Source organism: Rhinolophus ferrumequinum, chromosome X (genome assembly GCF_004115265.2).
Source record: "Rhinolophus ferrumequinum isolate MPI-CBG mRhiFer1 chromosome X, mRhiFer1_v1.p, whole genome shotgun sequence".
In the NCBI taxonomy this organism is placed as follows: Eukaryota; Metazoa; Chordata; class Mammalia; order Chiroptera; family Rhinolophidae; genus Rhinolophus; species Rhinolophus ferrumequinum.
The window spans coordinates 38,878,652-38,902,724 of NC_046284.1; the positions used below are offsets into that span (position 1 = coordinate 38,878,652).

The following is a 24,073-nucleotide window of genomic DNA, read 5'->3' on the forward strand; positions in this document are numbered from 1 at the left end:
ATTTCTAATAGAGAAGAGGCTTGTCCCTGACAAAGCTTATTTGTGGTATAGTTTATTATCTGTCTTGGCTTTAGGACATTCTTGCCTATGTGCTTTGAGGAAACATCTTTATTCTGCACACCATTCTATTTATTTTTATCCTACCTGCTGAGAATATATGTGATTTTATTGTAGAAATCTTCCCTCTCAGAATGCATGATGATTTCTGAGAATAGTTAGTAGATTATTAGTTTAAGGATTGTTTAAAATTCAATTTTACCTTTATCTTTCTTTTATGCATTCCATTTATTAGTTAAACGTACAACCTTATTCTATTTATTTCCCCTTTCCTTTTAGCCATCAAGTGATTCAGGAAAAAAAGTAGCCCTGGATGCCTTTTCTACTTATAAGAACTGAAAGTTTCAAGATAATATATTTTTCAAAAGTATATATACACATCTTCTTTATCCAGTCATCTATTGAAGGATACTTTGATTGTTTCCATGTCGTGGCCACTGTAAATAATGCTGCAATGAAAATCAGAGCACATATATCTTTACGGATAAATATTTTCAGATTTTTTGGGTAGATACCCAGGAGAGGGATTGCTGGGTCTTATGGTAATTCTATTGTTAATTTTTTTGAGGAACCTCCACACTGCCTTCCATAGCGGCTGCACTAGTCTGCATTCCCACCAACAGTGTATGAGGGTTCCTTTTTCTCCACAGCCTCTCTGACACTTATTACTATTTGTCTTGTTGATGATAGCCATTCTGACTGGGGTGAGGTGATATCTCATTGTGGTTTTTATTTGCATTTCTCTGATGATTAATGATGTTGAACATTTTTTCATATGTCTACTGGCCATCTGTATGTATGCATGTATGTATGTATGTATGGAGAACTGTCTATTCAAGTCATCTGCAACAAAAGAACAAGACAAACAAATGAAGAAACAAAAACTCATAGACACAGACAATAGTTTAGTGGTTACCAGAGGGGAAGGGGGAAGAGGCTGGTAGATGAGGGTAAAGAGGAGCAAATACAAGGTGATGGAGGGAGAACTGACTCTAGGTGGTGAACACACAATGTGATATATAGATGAAGTATTACAGAATTGTATACCTGAAATCTATGTAACTTTACTAACAATTGTCACTCCAACAAACTTTAATTTTTTTAGAAAAAGTAGATTTGTTTTTAGTTCTCTGACAAGCTAAGCTATTATAGATAATTTTTAAATGCATCAATCTCATATTTTAAGAATTGAGTGCTTAAACCAAATGTTTTGAGGAAACAAGTTTATATTTTAAAGACAGCATGTGATTATAGTTCACATAACTGAAATACTACTTGGATTTGAGCTTTTAGAAAGGAAAATAACGATAATGCAATAACGTTATAGAATAACGATAATTCTATTCCATTCTTTTTTTTGACATTCAGTATTATTTTATATTAATTTCAGGTGTACAGCATAGTTATTAGACTTTATATAATTTAAGAAGTAACCTGACTGCTCTAGTACCCACCTGGCACTATACAGTTATTCCCATATCATTGACTGTATTCCCTATGCTTTACTTTACATCCCCCTATTTTGTAATTATGAATTTCTACTTCCTAATCCCTTCACCTTTTCACCCTGCCCCTCAAACCCCCTCCCATCTATCACCCTGATAAATCTAGTACCCATCTGACACTATACATAGTTATTACAAAATTATTGACTATATTCCTTGTGCTATAACCTACATCCCCATGACTAATTTGTAATAACCAATTTGTATTTCTTAATCCTTTCACCTTTTCAACCCACACCCCAAATCCCCCTCCCAGCTAGCAACCATTAAAATGTTGTATTTATCTATGAATTTGTTTCACTTTTGTTTGTTCATTTTGTTCTTTAGATTCCACATATAAGTGAAATCACATTGCATATGTCTTTGTCTGTCTGACATACTCCACTCAACACGTTACCCTCCAGGTCCATCCATGCCGCCACAGATGGCAAGAACCCTTTCCCTTCATGGCCAAGCAATAGTCCATTGTATATATGTATTACCTCCTTTTTATCCGTTCATCCATGGACAGACACCCAGGCTGCCTCCACATTTTGGGCATTGTAAACAATGCTGCAACGACCATATAGGTGCACATATCCCCTTGAAGTAGTGTTTTGGGTTTCTACAGACAAATATGTATCCATCGGATTACTGGGTGTTTCTTTGTCTTTTGTTACTGTATTTGTTTTAAGGTCTATTTTGTCTGGGATAAGTATTGCTACCCAGCTTTTTTTGTTTGTTTCTATTTTCATAAAATATCTTTTACCATCCTAAAGGATGGACACACAGTCTCTGTGTGTCCTTCAATCTGAAGTGAGTCTCTGGTAGGCAGCATATGTAAGGATTTTGTTTTCTTATCCATTCAGCCACTTATCTTTTGATTGGAGCATTTAATCCATTTAGATTTAAAGTAATTATTGATAGGTACATAATTATTGCCATTTTATTATTCATAATTTTTATCTTTTTTTCATCTTAAAGAAGTCCCTTTAAGATTCCTTGTAATACTGCATTAGTGGTGATGAACTCCTTTAGCTTTGTCTTGTCTGGAAAGCTCTTTATCTGTCCTTCAATTTTAAATGATAGCATTGCAGGGTAGAGTAATCTTAGTTGTAGGTCCTAAGTTTTCATCCCTTTGAATATTTCCTGTCAATCCCTCTGGCCTGCAAAGTTTCTGTTGAGAAATCAGCTGACAGTCTTATGGGAGCTCCCTTGTAGATAACTAACTGCTTTTCTCTTGCTGCTTTTAATATTCTCTGTTTGTCTTTAATCTTTGGCATTTTAATTATGATGTGTCTTGGTGTGGGACTCTTTGGGTTTATCTTGTTTGGGACTCTCTGAGCTTCTGGGCTGTATGCCTATTTCCTTTGCCAGGTTAGGGAAGCTTTTCATCATTGCTTCTTCAAATAGGTTTTCAATTCATTTCTCTTTCTCCTCCTTCTGGTACCCCTGTGATGTGAATATTGGTATGCTCGATGTCCCACAGGCTCCTTAAAATATCCTCATTTATTATTATTTTTTTTTCATTTTGCTGTTCTGATTAGTGTTTTCTGCTACCTTATATTTATTCCAAATTGCTGATTTTATCCTCTGCTTCTACTGTTGATTCCCTGTATTTTATTCATCATTTCAGTTATTATATTCTTTATTTCTGCCTGGTTCTTTTTCATATCTATTTTTATGTTTCCTATGTCTTTGTTGAAGTTTTTCCCGAGATCATTGAGTATGCTTATAACCAGTGTTTTGAACTCTATGGCTGGTAGATTGCTTGTCTCCATTTTCTTTAGTTCTTTTTCTGGAGGTTTGTTCTGTTCTTTCATTTGGGACATGTTTCTTTGTCTCCTATTTTGGCTACCTCCCTGTGTTTGTTTCTATGTATTCAGTCTTCTAGTCTTAGTAGAGTGAGCTTATATAGTAGGTGTCCTATGGAGTCCAGTTGCATAGTCTCCCCGGTCACCAGAGTCTGGAGCTCCAGGTGTTTCCCTTGCTTGAGTTGTATGTTTTCCTTGTGTGGGTTGTACAACTCCTGCTGTAGCTGAGCCTTGGTTGCTGCTTGCACATCAATGGAAGGGATTGAATCTTGGGGTGATTGGTTGGGAGTGACTATAGTGAGGAGCTGTTGTGCAGAGACTGACCCTACAGAGCAGGATTCACTTGAGCAGGGCTCTGGTGCCTGCCCTGTCTGCCATTTGGGTGTGTCATTCTTGGAAGCAGCCGGGTGATGCTCTGGTTCAGTCCTGGCCACCAGGCACGAAGCTGGCCACCAGGCGTGTCAATTCCTGGGGCCTCCTGGGAGGGAATCCACCACAGGCCAAGTGCATCCACAGCCTGCACCTTGCACAGGGCCCCATGGCATGAGCCACAATGCAATCCACAGATGGCTGCCACCCATGCTGGACTTGGAGGTATCTCAAGAAGCCCCAGTCATGAACCAAGACTGGCTATGGCTAGTTCCAGGTTTAGGGCTGCTCAGCAAGAAGTATAGAACATGCTGAAGACAGATGCTGTGTGTTTGGGTTTTGTGAACCTTTCAGAGATTTTGGGAAAATCAGCAGCATGATCCAAGACAGGCTGTTTTTATGGAAAAGCCACTGGAAATGGCTTGGGTTTGCCCAAAAGTTGGGTGCGGCAGGGTCTCAGGGAATCAGGGCCAATGAACAGTGTTATCCAGGTTGATGGAGACTTAGATATGGTGGCCACCTTCATCCCCACACCAGGAGAGGGAGGGCTCAACAAAGAAACAATGGCTTCTGCCAGCTCCTCTGATTGGTGAAAAACTGCCCTTCCAGCTTTTTCTCTGAAACCAGTCAATTCAGTTCCTTCTCGTATGTCCATGGCACCTTTCGAGCTGCTGCCCCAGCGCTGGAGCTGAGGGTGAGTCGGTCCATCAGCAAGTAAGTCTGTGCATGGGCCCTTTAAGAAGATTGCCTGGGATTGTACCTCTCCTCATCTCACTCAGCCACAATTTCTGCTGGTTTTCACAGCCAAAAATTATGAGGACTTCTCTCCCTGGCATTGGAACCCTGGGCTGGGGAACCTGGTGTTGGGCTGGGACCCCTCGCTCCTCTGGGGGGGGGGACCTCTGCAGCCGAGATATCTCTCCCAGTTTTTAATGGTCACAGGCGGGTGTGGCACTGGCCCGTTCCATGTCTCTACCCACCTCCTACCAGTCTTGACGTGGCTTCTTGTATATGTCCTTAGTTTTAGGGGATTCTATTCCATTCTGAATCATTTGTGTGGGTGATGAGGAGCACTGGTACATTAAGTGTGACTCAGCAAATAACATTCAAAGCATTTACATGTCAGTTTTGAACGATAACTTTAAATACGATAATAAAGCCACACTTGCCTTTGGTGGGATACAGACATTAATTTTCTGTAACAGACATTAATTTTCTATATCAGGCTCAATAAAACAAGAACCACTTTCCTCCTAACTTTGCCATCCTTTGCAGTAATACTTTTAAGGTGATAATTAGTATTATAGTTTATAGGATCTGTCACTTTTGTTCTTGCTATATTATATTCTTGGTAATTATAGAAAAGAGGACTATGAAATGAATGCAAAAGGATGGCAATGAATGATATAAAGCAGAGTTGTTAAATTTTTCTATAAAACTAAAAACACTTTCATATAACATGGAGATAATGGAAAATTACCTATATTTAGTTATATACCTATAAAAATTGCATTAGTTTTTTTGTCCCTATGATATTCCATAACTATAGCATGCTAAATACCATGCAGCTGTTTCCTAATTTATAAACAGGTTGTAGTTGCATTTTTTTTTGTCTTTCATTATATATTTTTGCAAGTTGGAATATACAACATCTAGCCTTTGCCCCCACAGAGTTACTGTTATGGAGGATTACAGGCTAACTCACAAAACCCAATTTAATGTAAAGTTGCTGGAATAGGACATTTGTAATTGAACTGGAAATATTACAATTTAAATATATAATTATACAGAATAAATAATACCGAATGAAGGTGAGCAAGAAACCATTTTATTTTCATATAAAAGCATGTTTAACCAGAGAATAAGATGCTTTGGGTTTTCGACTTAGTGATAGTCTTTCTTTAAACTCATTTTAAAAAGTTGTGTTTATTTATTTTTTTCTTGACACAGGTATATCATTGGTTCCACCAATGATTTATTGTCACCGATTTGTGTGGGGAACTCAGAGTGAAATGTAGAGGAATGTTATTGAGGTGACAAGGGGTAATAAAAAGTTGGAGATGCTGGTAAACAAAGAAGGTGTGTAATGTGGGAGAGAGGCAAAAGGCAGAGGGAAAAATAAAGGGAATCAGAAGAAGTTATTGAAAAAGACAGTTTATTTTGGTATTTGGTCATGATATCTGCAGTAAGCTTTGGGAACGTTCTTTTTTATATATTACCAATATAGGAAATTTTCCATTATCTCCATGTTATATGAAAGTGTTTTTAGTTTTATAGAAAAATTTAACAACTCTGCTTTATATCATTCATTGCCATACTTTTGCATTCATTTCTATAATTTCTATCCTCTTTACTATAATTACCAAGGATATCCTATATGGTATATATATTTCACATTCCTTATTTAATCTAAATTGCGTTTACTGTGTTTCCCCGAAAATAAGACCTAGCTGGACAATCAGCTCTAATGCGTCTTTTGGAGCAAAAATTAATATAAGACCTGACATTGTATTATATGGTATGAGATGAGATGATATGATATGATATGATATGATATGATATGATATGATATTATAGACTCAGTCTTCTATTATAGTAAAGTAAGACCAGGTCTTATATTAATTTTTGCTCTGAAAGACGCATTAAAGCTGATTGTCTGGCTAGGTCTTATTTTCAGGGAAACATGGTATCCATAAAAATTTAAGAAACATGTCTTTATATACATATATATACATATATATATATATATATGTGTGTGTATATATATATATATATATATATATATATATATATATATAGTCTTTGAAGAGGTTCAATGCCAATTGGAGAGAAAATTGTATGGATAATTTTACAATAAATCAAAATTTTTTCCTCCCAACCAAACCAAGCTTGACTTCCTTATTGCCAAGGCAGATATTTAGCAAGTAGTACCCAGATACCGCTTGTTTATGGCTGAGCATCTATTCGGATTAGTTGGTAGCCAGACTGTGCTGGTTATTAAATAATATCTCTGCCTATAACTTTCACCACTGCTTTCTTGCCCATCTGCCATTAGGGACTCTGTAGTCAAAGAAGACACCCAGCCAGGGTTCAAACCAATTAATTTCCCACCCCCCAAAGACCTTTGTAATATCTAATATTGCACCCAATAAGGGAAATCCATTCAAAGTGCAAAGGAATAAGGTAATTGGATTCTCCAAGCTGGACACACCATCAGTATTCACCTCAATGGGAATTAGAATGTGAAGTGAGACAAAGACTGAGAGAAGGTTTTTTGTTTTTAAATCACCTCTTTGTTCTTCTTACCAAAAAGTCCCTTCCCTATGTCCTGGGATGTTCTCACCTCTGAAAGGCGGCTCCAGAGGAGATATCCTCTGCCCCCCAAAGTAGTTTGTTTGATTTCTTCCCAGTCTTTTTCTGTGGACATGTGTTCTCCCTCTGCATTGGAGGTACTTGATGTCAGGCTGTCATTTTAACAAACTGTATAGCACCAAGGAGAATTTGGTGCATTCAATTTCTGAGGAGTCCCCCAAAATTTGCCAGCTAATTTCTTACTTAGTCTTTGCATTTCCCATGAGACGACAGAAACAGATTTGCTTTTGCTTTGTGGATTTTTATTGCTAAATGGGAATTTATTTGTATAAGGTACTGATCTTCAACAAAATAACATCACAAATTTCTGATGAAACCTGTCATTAAAATATCAAATTATGTTAATGAGAATATTTGGATGCATCAGGTATAATTTGAATTTTAATTTAGGGTACTTAAATTTAATTTAAGGTATTTTAAAATTCATTAAATTTAAATTTAATATAGCAGCAGAGAGTACCAGTACATTAATGAAAATGACAACTTTGAAAATTATGATTCTTGGAACTGCCTTTACGATGACCATGAAAGTTATTTGATTCTAATAGCATAATTTCTATTAAGGAAACTTAAATGTGCACTTGATTATTTTCTTTTTTTTTCTTAAATTTATTGGGTTGACAATTGTTAGCAAAATTACATAGATTTCAGGTGTACAATTCTGTATTACATCATCTATAAATCCCATTGTGTATTCACCAGCCAGAGTCAGTTCTCTTTCCATCACCATACACTTGAACCCCCATACCCTCATCTCCCACCCTCCACCCCACTTACCCTCTGGTAACCACTAAACTATTGTCTGTGTCTATGAGTTTTTGTTTCACACTTGTCTTGTTCTTTTGTTGTTTTTGGTTTATATACCACATATCAGTGAAATCATATGGTTCTCTGCTTTTTCTGTCTGACTTATTACACTTAGAATTATACTCTCAAGATCCATCCACGTGGTCACAAATGTTCCTATATCATCTTTTCTTATCGCCGAATAGTATTCCATTGTGTATACATACCACAACTGCTTTATCCATTCATCTATCGAAGGACATTTTGGTTGTTTCCATGTCTTGGCCACTGTAAACAAAGCTGCAATGATCATTGGAGCACACGTGTCTTTATGTATAAATGTTTTCAGATTTTTTTGGTAGATACCCAGGAGAAGGATTGCAGGGTCATATGGCAATTCTATTCGTAATGTTTTGAGGAACCTCCACACTGCTTTCCATAACGGCTGCACCAGTCTGCATTCCCACCAACAGTGTATGAGGGTTCCTTTTTCTCCACAGCCTCTCCAACACTTGTTACTATTTGTCTTGTTGATGATAGCCATTCTGACTGGGGTGAGGTGATATCTCATTGTGGTTTTTATTTGCATTTCTCTGATGATTAGTGATGTTGAGCATTTTTCCATATGTCTATTTGCCATTTGTATGTCCTCTTTGGAGAAATGTCTTTTCAGGTCATCTGCCCATTTTTCAATTGGGTTGTTTGTTTTTTTGTTGTTGAGTTGCATAAGTTCCTTGTATATTTTGGATATTAACCCCTTATCAGAGGCACTGTTTGCAAAAATCTTCTCCCATTCAGTTGGTTGCCTCTTTCTTTTGTCGATGGTTTCTTTTGCTGTGCAGAAGCTTTTAAGTTTCATATAGTCCCATTCGTTTATTTTAGCTTTTACTTCCATTGCCTTTGGAGTCAAATTCATAAAGTGCTCCTTGAACCCAAGGTGCATAAGTTTAGTACCTATGTTTTCTTCTATGCAGTTCATTATATCAGGTCTTATGCTTAAGTCTTTGATCCATTTTGAATTAATTTTGGTACATGGTGACAGATAGCAGTCCAGTTTCATTCTTTTGCACGTGGCTATCCAATTCTCCCAGCACCATTTATTGAAGAGGCTGTCTTTACTCCATTGTATGTTTTTAGCTTCTGTGTCAAAAATTACCTGTCCATATTTATGTGGTTTTATTTGTGGGTTCTCAATTCTATTCCATTGGTCTATGTGTCTGTTTTTCTGCCAATACCATGCTGTTTTGATTATTGTAGCCCTGTAGTACCAGCTAAAGTCAGGGAGTGTGATACCTCCAGTATTGTTCTTTTTTCTTAAGATTGCTTTGGCTATTTGGGGTCTTTTGTGGTTCCAAATAAATCGGATAATTTTTTGTTCTATTTCTTTAAAAAAAACGCCATTGGGATTTTGATGGGGATTGCATTAAATCTGTATATTGCTTTGGGTAACATGGCCATGTTAACTATGTTGATTCTTCCAATCCATGGGCATGGAATGTTTTTCCATTTCTTTGTGTCTTCTTCAATTTCTTTCAAAAATGTCTTATAGTTTTCAGTATATAGGTTCTTCACATCCTTGGTTAAGTTTATTCCTAGGTATTTTATTCTATTTGCCGCAATTGCAAAAGGAATTGTTTTTTGTATTTCTTTTTCTGAGATTTCATTGTTAGTATATAGAAATGCAATGGACTTTTGTACCTTGATTTTGTAGCCAGAAACTTTACTGTATTCATTGATTGTTTCTAATAGCTTTTTGGGAATCTTTAGGGTTTTCTATATATAGCATCATGTCATCTGCAAAGAGTGATAATTTAACTTCTTTATTCGCAATGTGGATGCCTTTTGTTTCTTTCTCTTGCCTGATTGCTCTGGCAAGGACTTCCAACACTATGTTGAAAAGCAGAGGTGATAGGGGACAGCCCTGTCGTGTTCCTGAACGTAGAGAACAGGGCTTCAGTTTTTCCCAATTAATTATGAGATTAGCTGAGGGCTTGTCATATATGGCCTTTATTATGTTAAGATATTTTCCTTCTATACCTGTTTTATTAAGCGTTTTAATCATAAATCGATATTGTATCTTGTCAAATGCTTTTTCTGAATCAATTGATGTAATCATATGATTTTTGTCCTTTATTTTGTTTATGTGATGTATCACATTGACAGATTTGTGGATGTTGAACCATCCTTGTGCTGCTGGGATGAACCCCACTTGGTCGTGTTGAATAATCTTTTTAATGCATTGTTGTATTCGATTTGCTAAATTTTGTTTAGGATTTCTGCATCTGTATTCATCAAAGATATTGGTCTGTAGTTTTCTTTTTTTGTGTTATCCTTACCAGGTTTTGGTATCAGGATAATGTTGGCCTCATAAAATGAGTTAGGGAGTACTGTCTCTTCTTCAATTTTTTGGAAGAGTGTGAGCAGGATTGGTATTAGATCCTCTTTGAAGGTTTGGTAGAATTCACTAGTGAAGCCATCTGATCCTGGGCTTTTGCTTTTGGGAAGGTTTTACATGACTGATTCTATTTCATTACTGGTGATCGATCTGTTTAGATTTTCCACTTCTTCATGGTTCAGCCTTGGAAGGTTATATGTTTCTAAGAACTTGTCTGTTTCTTCTAAGTTATTGAATTTGGTGGCATATCGTCCTTCGTAGTATTCTTGGATGCTCCTTTGTATTTCTTTGGTGTCTGTGATACCTTCCCCTTTTTCATTTCTGATTTTGTTAATTAGTGTCTTCTCTCTTTTTATCTTAGTGAGTCTAGTCAAGGGTTTGTCAATGTTGTTAATCTTTTCAAAGAACCAGCTCTTTGTCACATTAATTTTTCTATTGTCTTTTTGTTCTCTATTTCATTTAGTTCTGCTCTGATTTTTGTTATTTCCTTTCTTCTGCTGACCTTGGGTTTCACTTGTTCTTCTTTTTCTAATTCTTTAAGTTGTAACATGAGGTTATTTATTTGGGATTTTTCTTGTTTCTTGAGATAGGCCTGTAATGATATAAATTTCCCTCTTAAAACTGCTTTCGCTGCATCCCAGAAGTTTTGGTAAGATGTATTTTCATTGTCATTTGTTTCTATGTATCTTTTGATCTCTCCTCTAAATTCTTCTTTGACCCAGTCGTTCTTTAAATGTATGTTGTTTAATCTCCATGTATTTGTGTTTTTTCCTGCTTTCTTTTTGCAGTTGATATCCAATTTCAAACCCTTGTGATCAGAGAATATGCTTGGTATGATTTCAATCTTCTTAAATTTGCTGAGGCTGATTTTACGTCCCAATATATGGTCTATCCTTGAGAATGTTCCATGTACACTAGAAAAGAATGTATAGTCTGATGTTTTAGGATGAAGTGTTGGATATATGTCAATTATGTCCATTTCATCTAACGTGTCATTTGGGGCTGCTATTTCGTTATCTATTTTCTGTTTGGATGATCTATTCATAGCTGTCAGTGATATATTTAGGTCCCCTAGTATAATTGTGTTTTGGTCAATTTCTCCCTTTAGATCTGTTAGTAGTTGCTTGGTATATTTCGCTGCTCCCTGTTTGGGGGCATAAATATTGATGACTGTTATGTCTTCTTGTTGTATAGTCCCCTTTACCATTCTGAAATGTCCATCTTTGTCTCTTGTTATCTTTTTCACCCAGAAGTCTGTTTCATCTAATATCATTATGGCTACACCTGATTTTCTCTGGGTATCGTTTGCCTGGAGTGTCAATTTCTACCCTTTCACTTTGAGTCTATGCTTGTCCTTGTAGCTGAGATGTGTCTTCTGGAGACAGCATATAGTTGGGTTTAATTTTTTGATCCAGTCTGCTACTCTGTGCCTTTTTATTGGTGAGTTCAGTCCATTTACATTTAGGGTGATTATTAATATGTGACGATTTCCTGTCATTCTATCTTTAGTTTTCTGGTAAGGCTGTGTCTCCATTGTGTCTTTGCCTTTTTGTTGTTGTCTAATATTTCTGTATGGTGGTATTCTATGATGTTTCCCTCTGTTTCTTCTTTTATTACAGTATATATTTCAGTTCTGGATTTTTCTTGAGTGGTTACCCTTAAGTTTAAGTAAGATAAAGTTTGATATTTAGAGTATTCCATTATGTTCAGCACACTTACTTTCTCTATTCCCATATTCCGGTTCAGGCCTTTACTCTCCCCCTTTTTATGTTTTGGTTACCACAAATTGTCCCTGTTGATGGTGGTCAAATAGTCTCCTTTAGTATTTCTTGTAGTGCAGGTTTTGTATTAGAAAATTCCCTCAGCTTCTGTATGTCTGGAAAGGTCTTTATTCCTCCTTCATATCTAAAGGATATCTTTGCTGGATATAGTATTCTTGCCTGATAATTTTTCTCTTTCAATTGTTTGAATATTTGGTTCCACTCCCTCATGGCTAGTAGGGTTTCTGCTGAAAAATTTGATGATAATCAAATGGGCTTTCCTTTGTAGGTTACCGTCTTCTTTTCCCTGGCTGCCTTGAGGATTCTATCTTTGTCATTGATTTTAGACAGCTTCAATATAATGTGCCTTGGAGAAGGCCTGTTGGGATTGCGGTAATTAGGTGTTCTATTTGCTTCTTGGATTCAAGGATCCAGTTTTGTCCACAAGTTTGGGAAGTTCTGATCAACAATTTGTTTGAATATATTCTCTGTTTTCTTCTCTCTTTCTTCTCCTTCTGGTATGCCCATTATTCTTGTATTGCTCTTTCTGATGGAGTCAGAAAGTTCTTGTAGAGTTCTTTCATTTATTTTAAGTCTCAAGTCTCTTTCTTCTTCCATCTGTGTAATTTCAAGGTTTCTATCTTCGATGTCACTGATTCTTTCCTCCATCTGGTCAACTCTACTACCTAAGCTGGGTATTTCATTCTTAATTTCTTCTATTGAGTTCTTAATCTCCAGAAATTCTATTTGGTTCTTTTTTAAAATTTGAATCTCTTTCGTAAAATGCTCATGTTGTTCTTTGATTGCGTTTCTGAGTTCATTAAACTGCCTTTCTGTGTTTTCTTGCATCTCATTGAGTTTTTCCAGAACTGCAATCTTGAATTCTTTGTCGTTTAAGTCACTATTTCCATATCTTTAAGTTTGTTTTCTGGAGACTTTTCACTTTCTTTCTGAGCTGTCTTGTTGCCTTGCTTATTCATGGCAATTACTGATTTATTATTTCTCTTCCTAGACATCTACAGGAGTGGCCTCTGCAACAGGTTGATACGGAGAGTTCTTTCTTTTATTTTCCAGTATTTGTTGGTAGAATGTTTTATTTTCTCTCCGACTGCAGCCTTTTATTTCTCTCACACAGTAGTGCTGTGTTTTCTCTGCACTAGTCCAGCTTCTCACACAATGGGAGGATTCCCTGGGATACGGGTTTCTCCTGTGTTTATAGTTCTTTGGTCACAGGGCACAGTGTCCGTGTGGGTATGCAGAGAGCTTCTGAAGTTCCAAAGCTCTTTCTGCACCAGATTCAGAGCCCGTATGTTTTAGCCGTTCTGTTTACTCCTGCAGGGATCCGCCCAGATAAGTGGGGCAGGGGCAGGGTGCGTTGTGAGAGGTGGCCCAGAGCAATGGCAGCGACCATCACCACAGCTGTTCCTGCTTCCACAGCTCTCTCCCCTCTGCTGGAACTAGTTCAGCTGCGTATCTGTGTCTGTTGTCCACAGTTCTCAGAACAGCAAATATTCTGTTCTTTTTATGTTACACTGCTACTGTTTAGCTTCTAGCACCGGGCAGGTGGGGGCGGAGCGAGTTCTGGGAGGGTATGGAGCGGCCGGCTAGTCTCAGTGCCTAAGGCTTCCGTTCTCTGTTCCGCAGTGAGGGCTTAAACCTCCATTTTCAGCCTGCTTCCCTCAGTCTTTTCTCCAAGTTCTCTGCTGTGAGCGTTGGTTTCAGCCATATTATGTGCTGCTCCCTCAGCCCTGTGGGCCATAAGCAGAGCCCCAGCAGTCCAAGTTCTTCCCTCTCCCGCAGCTGTGGTAGTTCCAGGATGCAGCGAGCTCGGAGTACTGAGCTAGATCTGTGTCCTGCGCCCACCCACGCTGCTCCGTCTCCCCACTTCTCCTTTCCCTCCTCACCCGGCTCGCGCAATTCGCCCACCTTTAGGTAAATTCAGTAGTGCGCCTGTTCATCTTGCCTGTCTGCTGTGCAGGGAGTCTTTTGTGAAGTTATTGTTGTTCGATTAGTTGTAAATTCCAGGGGAGCTTTACAGAGGCTCACCTCACACCGCCATTTTGATCGACTCCCAATTTAAAATTTTAAGAGACAAAAACAAGCCACTCCTAAAGTTGGATTAATGTACTTTTAATTAACCACATTAGAAATCCAAGATATTGAATAGTGTTAAACTAACGGTATTTAAAAAGTTCCATAATTTGTTTATTTTTGTCCATGTTCTTTTGTGTTACAATTATGTTTTAGGTATTTTTCAATACATAGCTATTAAATATAACAAGCAATGAAAACTTTTTGGTGATTTCTGTAAAGAAAATCAGTTGCTTAGAAGAGTTCAAATTCTGGAACAATAAATCAATCTATGAATTGTGTGGTGTATTGTCCTTAGTGCTTTCAGTGTTATTATATCTTAACTGGCTATTATTTCAACTAGAGTAGTAAATATTTTGGTTTCATTTCAGCTTTTAAATAAAAAGGATACTAGAAGGATTAGCCAATTTTCTCTTAATCATCTGCCAATTTGTTAACCACTCAGTTGCATCATTGAGGTTTATGTGGTATTTTTGAACACACACCCTGAGTAAATTGAGAAAAATTATTTGAGTCCTTTGCCTGTATTCTGTTTTAGTGTTTGTATATATACCCAGACATTTGTATGGTAGACTTGCTTTTGTAAGTTCTTTCTTGCATAATATTTGCTGATGTGATTTTCCTCTTTTCAGTTTTGACCAATCAGTTATTAGAGCATTGAAAAAAGCTCCTGCCAAAGAAAAGCCTTTCCATAGCTTCTTTCCTTTTCCTGGTTTCCATTTTTGGTATAATTTACTCCATGCTGGGGAGATTTTTCTGGGCTCATTTTGACCCAAGGCATAACTAGAGTATGCTAAGAGTAAGACAGCAGCTGAGGAAAACTATGTTGTATGTAATAGATATCAGAAACTAACTAAACTCCATGAGTAATTTGATGTAGACACAACTACTCCAACTTTCCTGAAATTGATTCACTTGCTTATATTTCAAGATAAGTAATGTGGAAAATAACTTAGCCCTAGGAATAATTGTCCTATTGAGTTATTTTACCATAAGCAATAACTTTTGAAGGAATCAAAATGAATCATAGTAATGAATGATGTCTATTTACATGAAAGAGAAATCTAGGAATCCTGTGTTAGAACTTTTCTGTTAGTGGCCCTGCTAGCTGAGTTACTTTTAAGAATCATGACTTAGAAAAGGATTGAGATAAACCATAATAGAATAACCCTCTATTTTTCCAAAATTTCTATCTGGCCAGAATTTTGTTAGTATATTTTGGGGGAGGGAGAGAAAACACAGATTTTTAAGGAGACAAAAGTACAGCAGGTCCTTGAATGTTGTAATTTCATTATAAAGTTGATGAGATATAGTAGGAACTCTTGTTTATATCACTTTCATTATATGTCATTCAGCCACAATTCCAAGAATGTATGACGATACGGAGGACTTACTGCGATTATTTTGACCACAGTCAAGTAATAACCCTGTTTCTTAGAGTAACTTCTAAACTACTGACTGAATGATCATTTTGTTCTAGTCTCCTTTCTACTGGAGTAGGTAAAGATGGTTTGTGAATTCTGTTTAGATCATTAATACACTTAGATAAGAATCTTTATTGTATCTATATGGACAGTAAAAAGCAGCATTTACTTTTATTCTAGAACAGGAACTTACGTTATCCAGATGTGAGTGTAATGAAAGTAGTCATGTTTTAATTTGTTTTTTATTGGCTTAATAGGTTACTCTAGAAAATTGTGTCGAAGTTGGGCGAATTGCCAACACCTACAATCTGACAGAAGTGGATAAATACATTAACAGCTTTGTCTTGAAGAATTTTCCTGCATTGCTGGGCACTGGGGAATTCTTGAAACTCCCTTTTGAGCGGCTTGCCTTTGTGCTTTCCAGTAATAGCCTTAAGCACTGCACTGAACTTGAGCTCTTTAAGGCTACCTGTCGCTGGTTACGCCTGGAAGAGCCTCGGATGGACTTTGCTGCAAAATTAATGAAGAACATACGATTTCCACTGATGACACCACAAGAGCTCATTAATTACGTGCAAACCGTGGATTTCATGAGAACTGACAATACTTGTGTGAATCTCCTTTTAGAAGCCAGCAATTACCAAATGTTGCCATATATGCAGCCAGTTATGCAGTCAGACAGGACTGCTATTCGGTCTGACACCACTCATTTAGTTACATTAGGAGGAGTGCTGAGGCAGCAGCTGGTTGTCAGCAAGGAATTGCGCATGTATGATGAAAAGGAGCATGAATGGAAATCATTAGCCCCCATGGATGCCCCAAGGTACCAGCATGGCATTGCTGTCATTGGAAACTTTCTCTATGTCGTTGGTGGACAGAGTAATTATGACACAAAAGGAAAAACAGCGGTTGATACAGTCTTTAGATTTGATCCTCGGTACAATAAATGGATGCAAGTTGCATCTTTAAATGAAAAGCGCACCTTCTTCCACCTAAGTGCCCTCAAGGGATATCTGTATGCAGTTGGTGGGCGAAATGCAGCTGGTGAATTACGTAAGTGTGTGCATTTATATTAAGCATAGAGACTAATTTCTTTACCCTGAAATTCTTGTTAACTCATAAAATAAGCCATTCTGTAAAATAAAAGACAAAAAATGTAACTAGAGTTTCATTTTAAACTTTTTCCTAGAGACAGTGTGCCTTATCTGGGCATATACTGTGTTTCCCTGGAAATAAGACCTAACTGGAAAATAAGCCCTAGAATGATTTTTCAGTATGACATCCCCTGAACATAAACCCTAATGCATCTTTTGGAGCAAAAATTAATATAAGACCTGGTCTTATTTTCGGGGAAACATGGTATTGTTGGCTATGGTACAAGTTATATCTCACAAAAGCAATATGTTGCACAATATTTTATTTGTGCAGTATGTATGGCTTTCATATTGAGGGTTCAACAATAAAGTGTATTCGGCTAATTTAAATTCTAACAGAATCTTGGACAGAATTTTGGCATGTTTCCTCATTTTTCGTTTTACAAGCCCACGTAGTATTTTACTGAACAGGTTAAAATTCTTCCTTACAAAGCACTGACTTTTATTGTTTTTTCTTTTACATAATCTGATACCTATTAGAGGCCACAAAGTCCTATTCTTTTCTTTTTTTTTTTTAAATTTAAGGGGGTGACAATTGTTAGTAAAATTACATAGATTTCAGGTGTACAATTCTGTATTACATCATCTATAAATCCCATTGTGTGTTCACCACCCAGAGACAGTTCTCCTTCCATCACCATATATTTGATCCCCCTTACCTCACCCCCCAGCCCCCACCCACTTAGCCTCTGATAACCACTAAACTATTGTCTGTGTCTATGAGTTCTTCTTTCTCATTTGTTCGTCTTGTTCTTTTGTTGTTTTTGGTTTATATACCACATATCATTGAGATCATATGGTTCTCTGCTTTTTCTGTCTGACTTATTTCGCTTAGAATTATACTCTCAAGATCCATCCACGTGCTCACAAATGTTCCTATATCATCTTTTCTTACCGCTGAATAGTATTCCATTGTGTATATCTACCACAACTTCTTTATCCATTCATCTATTGAAGGACATTTTGGTTGTTTCCATGTCTTGGCCACTGTAAACAAAGCTGCAATGAACATTGGAGCACACGTGTCTTTATGTATAAATGTTTTCAGATGTTTTGGGTAGATACCCAGGAGAGGGATTGCAGGGTCATATGGTAATTCTATTCGTAATTTTTTGAGGAACCTCCACACTGCTTTCCATAACGGCTGCACCAGTCTGCATTCCCGCCAACAGTGTATGAGGGTTCCTTTTTCTCCACAGCCTCTCCAACACTTGTTACTTTTTGTCTTGTTGATGATAGCCATTCTAATTGGGGTGAGGTGATATCTCATTATGGTTTTTATTTGCATTTCTCTGATGATAAGTGATGTTGAGCATGTTTCCATATGTCTATTTGCCATTTGTATGTCCTCTTTGGAGAAATGTCTCTTCAGGTCATCTGCCCATTTTTCAATTGGGTTGTTTGTTTTTTCGTTGTTGAGTTGCATGAGTTCCTTCTATATTTTGGATATTAACCCCTTATCAGAGGCACTGTTTGCAAAAATCTTCTCCCATTCAGTTGGTTGCCTCTTTATTTTGTCGATGGTTTCTTTTGCTGTGTGGAAGCTTTTAAGTTTCATATAGTCCCATTCGTTTATTTTAGCTTTTACTTCCATTGCCTTTGGAGTCAAATTCATAAAATTCTCCTTGAACCCAAGGTGCATAAGTTTAGTACCTATGTTTTCTTCTATGCAGTTCATTATGTCAGGTCTTATGCTTAAGTCTTTGATCCATTTTGAATTAATTTTGGTACATGGTGACAGATAGCAATCCAGTTTCATTGTTTTGCACGTGGCTATCCAATTCTCGCAGCACCATTTATTGAAGGGGCTGTCTTTACTCCATTGTATGTTTTTAGCTTCTTTGTCAAAAATTATCCGTCCATATTTATGTGGTTTTATTTCTGGGTTCTCAATTCTATTCCATTGGTCTATGTGTCTGTTTTTCTGCCAATACCATGCTGTTTTGATTATTGTAGCCCTGTAGTACAAGCTGAAGTCAGGGAGTGTGATACCTCCAGTATTGTTCTTTTTTCTTAAGATTGCTTTGGCTATTCGGGGTCTTTTGTGGTTCCAAATAAATCGGATAATTTTTTGTTCTATTTCTTTAAAAAACGCCATTAGGATTTTGATGGGGATTGCATTAAATCTCTATATTGCTTTGTGTAATATGGCCATTTTAACTATGTTGGTTCTTCCAATCCATGAGCACGGAATGTCTTTCCATTTCTTTGTGTCTTCTTCAATTTCTTTAAAAAATGTCTTATAGTTTTCAGCATATAGGTCCTTCACATCTTTGGTTAAGTTTATTCCTCGGTATTTTATTCTTTTTGCTGCAATTGCAAAAGGAATTGTTTTTTCTATTTCTTTCTCTGAGGTTTTATTGTTATTATATAGGAATGCAATGGAATTTTGTACGTTGATTTTGTAGCCAGCAACTTTACTGTATTCGTTGATTGTTTCCAATAGCTTTTTGGTGGAGTCTTTAGGGTTTTCTATATATAGCATCATGTCATCTGCAAAGAGTGATAATTTAACTTCTTCATTCCCAATGTGGATGCCTTTTATTTCTTTCTCTTGCCTGATTGCTCTGGCAAGGACTTCCAACACTATGTTGAAAAGCGGAGGTGATAGGGGACAGCCCTGTCGTGTTCCTGAATGTAGAGCACAGTGCTTCAGTTTTTCACCATTAATTATGAGATTAGCTGAGGGCTTGTCATATATGGCCTTTATTATGTTAAGGTATTTTCCTTCTATACCTATTTTATTAAGTGTTTTAATCATAAATGGATGTTGTATCTTGTCAAATGCTTTTTCTGCATCAATGATGTAATCATATCATTTTTGTCCTTTATTTTGTTTATGTGATGTATCACATTGATGGATTTGTGGATGTTGAACCATCCTTGTGTCCCGGGGATGAACCCCACTTGGTCGTGATGAATAATCTTTTAATGCATTTTTCTATTCGATTTGCTAGAATTTTGTTTAGGATTTTTTCATCTGTATTCATCAGAGATATTGGTGTGTAGTTTTCTTTTTTTGTATCGTCCTTATCACGTTTTGGTATGAGGGTAATGTTGGCCTCATAAAACTAGCTAGGGAGTCCTGTCTCTTCTTCAATTTTTTGGAAGAGTTTGAGCAGGATTGGTATTAGATCCTCTTTGAAGGTTTGGTAGAATTCACTAGTGAAGCCATGTGGTCCCGGACTTTTGCTTTTGGGAAGGTTGTGTATGACTGATTCAATTTGATTACTGGTGATCGGTCTGTTTAGATTTTCCAGTTCTTCATGGTTCAGCCTTGGAAGGTTATATGTTTCTAAGAACTTGTCCGTTTCTTCTAGGTTATTTAATTTGTTGGCATATAGTCCTTCATAGTATTCTTGGATGATCCTTTGTATTTCTGTGGTGTCTGTGATAACTTCCCCTTTTTCATTTCTGATTTTGTTAATTAGTGTCTTTTCTCTTTTTATCTTAGTGAGTCTAGTCAAGGGTTTGTCAATTTTGTTAATCTTTTCAAAGAACCATCTCTTTGTCACATTAATTTTTTCTATTGTCTTTTTGTTCTCTATTTCATTTAGTTCTGCTCTGATTTTTGTTATTTCCTTTCTTCTGCTGACCTTGGGTTTCACTTGTTCTTCTTGTTCTAGTTCTTTAAGGTGTAACATGAAGTTATTTATTTGGGATTTTTCTTGTTTCTTTTTGGTTCTTTTTTAAAATTTCAATCTCTTTCGTAAAATGCTCATGTTGTTCTTTGATTTTGTTTCTGAGTTGATTAAAGTGCCTTTCTGTGTTTTCTTGCATCTCGTTGAGTTTTTACAGAACTGCAATCTTGAATTTTCTGTCATTGAAGTCTCATATTTCCATATGTTTAACTTTCTTTTCTGGAGACCTTTCAGTTTCTTTCTGAGCTGTCTTGTTGCCTTGGTTATTCCTGGCAATTACTGATTTATTATTTCTCTTTCTAGACATCTACAGGAGTGCCTTCTGCAACAGGTTGATAGGAAGTGGTCTTTCTTTTGTTTTCCAGTACTTGTTGGTGTAATGTTTTATTTTCTCTCCAACTGCAGCCTTTTTTTTCTCTCACACAATGTAGTGCTATGTTTTCTCTGCACTATTCCAGCTTCTCACACAATGGGGGGATTCCCTGGGAGACGGCCTTCTCCTCTGTTAATAGTTCTCCTGGGTCAGAGGGCACCGTGTCCTTGTGGGGATGTGGAGAGCTTTTGAAGTTCCAAAGCTCTTCCTGCCCCAGATTCAGAGCCTGTATATTTCAGCAGTTCTGCTTCCTCTGCAGGGATCCGCCCAGATAAGTAGGGATATGGGCATGGTTAGTTGTGAGAGGTTGCCCAGAGCAATGGTGGCGACCACCACCATTAGCCAGTCCTCCTTCCACAACTCTCTCCTCTCTGCCGGAACTAGTTGTGCTGCAGAATCTGTGTCTGTGGAACACAGTTCTCAGAACTGCAAGTATTCTGTTCTTTTGATCTGACACTGCTACTGTTCTGCTACTAGCACCGTGAAGGTTGGAGCGGGGTGAGCTCTGGGTTAGGGTGGGGAGGGGGCGTGTAGTCGCAGTGCCTAAGGCTTCTGTTCTCTGCTCGGTAGTGAGGGCTTAAACCATCGTTTTCCGCCTTCTTCCCTTAGTCTTTTCTCTGCGGTCTCTGCCGTGAGCATTGGGTTCAGCCATGTTATATGCTGCCCCCTCAGCCCTGTGGGCCATGAGCAGAACCCTAACAGTCCGAGTTCTTCCCTCTCCCACAGCTGTGGTAGTTCTGGGATGCAGCGAGCTCAGAGCACTGAGCTAGGTCTGCGTCCTGTGCCCACGTGGCTCCGTCTCCGCACTTCTCCCTTCCCTCTCCGCTGCTCGCGCGATTCGCCCACCTTTAGGGGAATTCAGTAGTGGGCCTCTTCGTCTTGCCTGTCTGCTGTGCAGGGAGTCCTTTATGGAGTTATAGCTGTTTAATTTGTTGTAAATTCCAGGGGAGCTTTACAGCGGCTTACCTTACGCCGCCATTTTGATGACTTCCTCTATTGTTTTCTTTGTTGGTTAAATGTACAAAGTTTAATATTATCCAAAGTTTATTACTCTGAGTAGTATGATCTGTGGCTATTAGTTTTAAAAAAACATTCTCTCTTGGTGAAATACCAAACAGTTTTCTTCAATGTAGGCTGTGCTGGTAAGCTTTATTGGATGGTCACTTTTTTTGTCCTAATCTAAGATTGATCACATGTACAGTTAACATAGCAATACTTTGGCTATACAGATTAACCCTAGAAAATACAATTCTATTATTTTAGAAAAATTGGAATGAGATAGCTGTCCAAAAGGGAAATCAGGAAGACCACATTTTATATCATGCCCTATTTATCTGTCATTACAATCATTGTTTGGCCTTTTTTCCACCACTATTCTTTTATTCTCTGTTGTAGAGTCCTTGTAGTTGTCCAGAAAGCTGGGGAAGTTTAAAATATTGATATTAGCTTGGATAAATTCAGAGTAATTATCAGAATAATTTTCTTTAGTATGCTAAGAAATAAATGGTAGTTTAATGGATTTGAGAATAAGCTATTTGTAGGAGAGAAAAATAACTGCTCTTAGCTCTTACACTTTTCAGCTTATCAAGCCCTTTCTTGTTAGTGACATGATCTTAATGTTACTGATCTTTGCTACCCACAATTTTTCTCCTTTGTTGTCACAATGATATTTTTTTTCCTAAGACTAGACTTTCCAGATTGTTGGACTAAGTGTCATGATTACGAAACACACAGGTTTCCCAATATATTTTAATATTCAGACTTTTAAAAGCATTTGAGGTATTAATACTTTTAATATATAATTACCATTTCAGGTCTCTTCAGTCAATCCACACATGTTATTTTCATGGTATACTATCTTAAATTTATGGTGTCTGGATATACCCACAAGCTGCAACTAGTGACTTGGCGCTTTCTTAAGAAAACCATTTGTGTTAGATCATCTTCACTAGTTTACAAATTATAGATTATCAACCCTGGCAGTCAATGGTCACTTTGAATTTTTTTTTTCTCAAAGGAAATAGCTATATTTTTCATCCCTGGCTTGCTTGTTGATTTTATCATCCCTGTTAATATGTAGCTCTTAAGTTCAATATATGTTCCTCATATTGGTTAGAGTTCTAATTCTTCTGAGAATTTATAATCTTCAGGCCAAGGACAGGCATTGCATACAACCTAGAAGTTAGAGGTTTTCTTTTCTGACTTGATCCCCACCTAGTTTGAGCCCTTCACATATTACATTCAATTGGGAACAAGAAGAAGACTACTCCATTGGTCAAGGGGCTAGCTTCCTTGCTCAGGACATTCAGAAATCACCTCCATCTCTTATTAAAAACAGTCTTCTGTATTTCAGCTTGAAAGTGAAAAGAAACATTTAAAGGCCAACTATTTGATATTCTTTCCCTTTGAAATTATCTTTTTAAATCTGTAAGTAGCTAAACTATTATAGAAAATGATTGCTTCCCTTAAAATCAACATATCCAGCAAATCCAATCTGTAGTAATTATTTTAAGTTAAAATATATTGTAAGTTTGTTTTAAAAATTATATGATTGACTTATTAAGTGCACTCAAAGTGAAAGTCTTGACTCCAGGAGAACCTTCAGGCCAAAAGGAGTCATTACATAAAACCAAGAAATGAGGAGCTTCAATTTTTTTTCAGACGCAGCCTCACTCCCTTAGAGTTCCTCCTATGTTGAATCCAAATGGGAGCAAGAAGTCAACTGTCCCATCTTGTCACATTCTTTATTGTTGAGATAACCAAGCCTGCTATAACCTGCCCTGATTACCTCCCAAAAGAATAATATCAATGAGTTCTTCTGAATTTTATCTGTTAATGTTTCTCTGTGTAAATAAGAAAAGTATATGTGTCACTTGCCCTTTCCAGGTTTCTAGGGCCCACTGTTTCTGCATAATAGCAGGTTTTGGTTCTAAAGAAACTCTTGCTTTTATTTCTGAATATTCCAGCCAGAGGCTGGGTTTTTAACTTTTCTCGTGCTCCATAAGCATTGCTTTTTTTTTTTTTTAATGGAAACCAACCCCTCCACACACATACAAACACACACACACACACACACACACACACACACACACACACATTTGTTGTAATAACTTAATATTCCCATCTTAACTGATTACGATGACATATTAACATGCTTCTGTAAATAAAGAAGAGGGTAGGAATGGGTGTCAGGAAAAGGGGATTGATGGGAGAGCCTTTTAATAATTTCATAGGTTCATTACGTTAGTGCCAGTACATCATTTATTCTTCATACACCCAATAACCATTGCCTATATATAATTATGAAAGAAAACAGTGGCAGCCTTTGCAAGACATTTTAGATCATTTTAATG

General features: G+C 37.1%; 1 protein-coding gene across 8 annotated transcripts in view; it reads left to right on the top strand.

Annotated features, from left to right (window-relative positions):
* KLHL13 (kelch like family member 13) overlaps nt 1–24,073 on the top strand; it is a 231,580-nt gene that overhangs the window by 197,082 nt on the left and 10,425 nt on the right. For all 8 annotated transcript variants that reach the window (XM_033112321.1, XM_033112303.1, XM_033112314.1 and 5 more), the window contains one exon: nt 15,810–16,605. In XM_033112321.1, the coding sequence (XP_032968212.1) occupies nt 15,810–16,605 (796 nt within the window). The remainder of the gene's footprint in view (nt 1–15,809; nt 16,606–24,073) is intronic.